Source organism: Sinocyclocheilus grahami, unplaced genomic scaffold (assembly GCF_001515645.1).
Source record: "Sinocyclocheilus grahami isolate Dianchi unplaced genomic scaffold, SAMN03320097.WGS_v1.1 scaffold11467.1, whole genome shotgun sequence".
NCBI classification, from domain to species: Eukaryota; Metazoa; Chordata; class Actinopteri; order Cypriniformes; family Cyprinidae; genus Sinocyclocheilus; species Sinocyclocheilus grahami.
In genome coordinates, this window is record NW_015513852.1 from 1,526 (window position 1) to 3,173 (window position 1,648).

Consider the following 1,648-nt stretch of genomic DNA (forward strand, 5'->3'; position numbering starts at 1 on the left):
CTCACAATTCTGGTTCATGGTTGCCAGATTGGGAAGAGTAAGTAAAACTCTTGGCAGAAAAATTTTTCAATTTAACATCTGGCAACTGCAAGCATGAAAGCTTGTGGAGGATTGTTACTAATGCACGATAATGCAAATGTCAATTGAAACATTTCCAGGATAAATAAGTCAAATTATGTTTAATTAATTAAGAGAAGCGGAAATCGTGGTCATGATTAAAATACTATACATCGTGCAGCCCTAGGGAAAATATTTTTCCAGATCTGCCCTCACCGTTGATGTCTCCAATCTTGTTAGTCATGGCGTAACGCAAGAGCTGTTCGCCCATATCGTACATGACGAACACTTGGTCGACGCTGAGCATCTGTGTGGACGGCACAGCTCTGACAGCTTCATCGTGCTGGCAGCCCTGAAAAGTGATGGTCTCTTTGAATTTGTAGCTTTGGCTTTGGGTCGAACCGTCCTGTAGACTGATCACATACTCCCGTGTGGATGAAGCGGTGATCACTGACAGAAGAGACACACATGAGTCAATAGGTTTCATAATAGGATTTAAATGCGAGGCATGATACTTTATATGCATACTTTCTGCATCCTCATGCATATTTATGCATGATTTATCATCCACATCCATGCATATTCATGCATTTTTTAATGCATCATCATGCATGTTTTATCATGCATACTCATGCATGTTTTATTATACATACTAATGCATACTCATGCATGTTTTATCATTTGTACTCACACATATTCATGCATGTTTTATAATCCATCCTTATTCATGTTTTATTATGCATACTCTTACATGTTTTATCACATGCACACAATTTATAATGCATACTCATACAAAGAAATAATGCATGTTTTATGATGAATACATACATGTTTTACAGTGCATACTTATGCATGTTGTATAATGAATACTCATACATACTCATATATATTTTATAATGCATATTCATATATACTCAAGCATGTTTTATTATGCATACCCATACATACTCATGCATGCTTTATCATCCATACTCATCCATACTCATGCATGTTTTATCATCCATACTCATACATACTCATGCATGTTTTATGATGCATACACATACGCACACGTTTTATAATGCATACTCATACATACTTTAGACATGTTTTATAATGCATACATATGCATGTACTATAATGAATACGCCTACGTGCTCATATATATTTTATAATACATATTTATATATACTCAAGTATGTTTTATGATGCATATGCATACATATTATGCATGTTTTATAATGCATTCTTATGCATGTTTTATTACGCATCCTCATACATACTCATTTATATTTTATAATGCATATTCATATATACTCAATCATGTTTTATGATGCATATGCATACATACTGTGCATGTTTTATAATGCATTCTTATGCATGTATTATTATGCATACACATGCATGCTTTATCATCCATTCTCATACATATTCATACATGTTTTATAATGCACACTTATGCATGTTTTATAATGAATACTCATACATATGTCATAACGCATACTCATGCATAATCATGCATGTTTTATTCTTGCATACATTGTTGTTTTATTATGCACACTCATTATTGTCTTATACATACTCATGCCTGTTTTTATCATGCATACTCATT

At 33.2% G+C, this 1,648-nt stretch overlaps 1 protein-coding gene across 1 annotated transcript in view; it reads right to left on the reverse strand.

The window, feature by feature from the left end:
* The window catches only part of LOC107578681 (nidogen-1-like), a 5,962-nt gene that overhangs the window by 1,018 nt on the left and 3,296 nt on the right, over nt 1-1,648 (reverse strand). Inside the window, exon 3 of the mRNA XM_016264611.1 lies at nt 274-507. Coding sequence (XP_016120097.1) covers nt 274-507 — 234 coding nt within the window. The remainder of the gene's footprint in view (nt 1-273; nt 508-1,648) is intronic.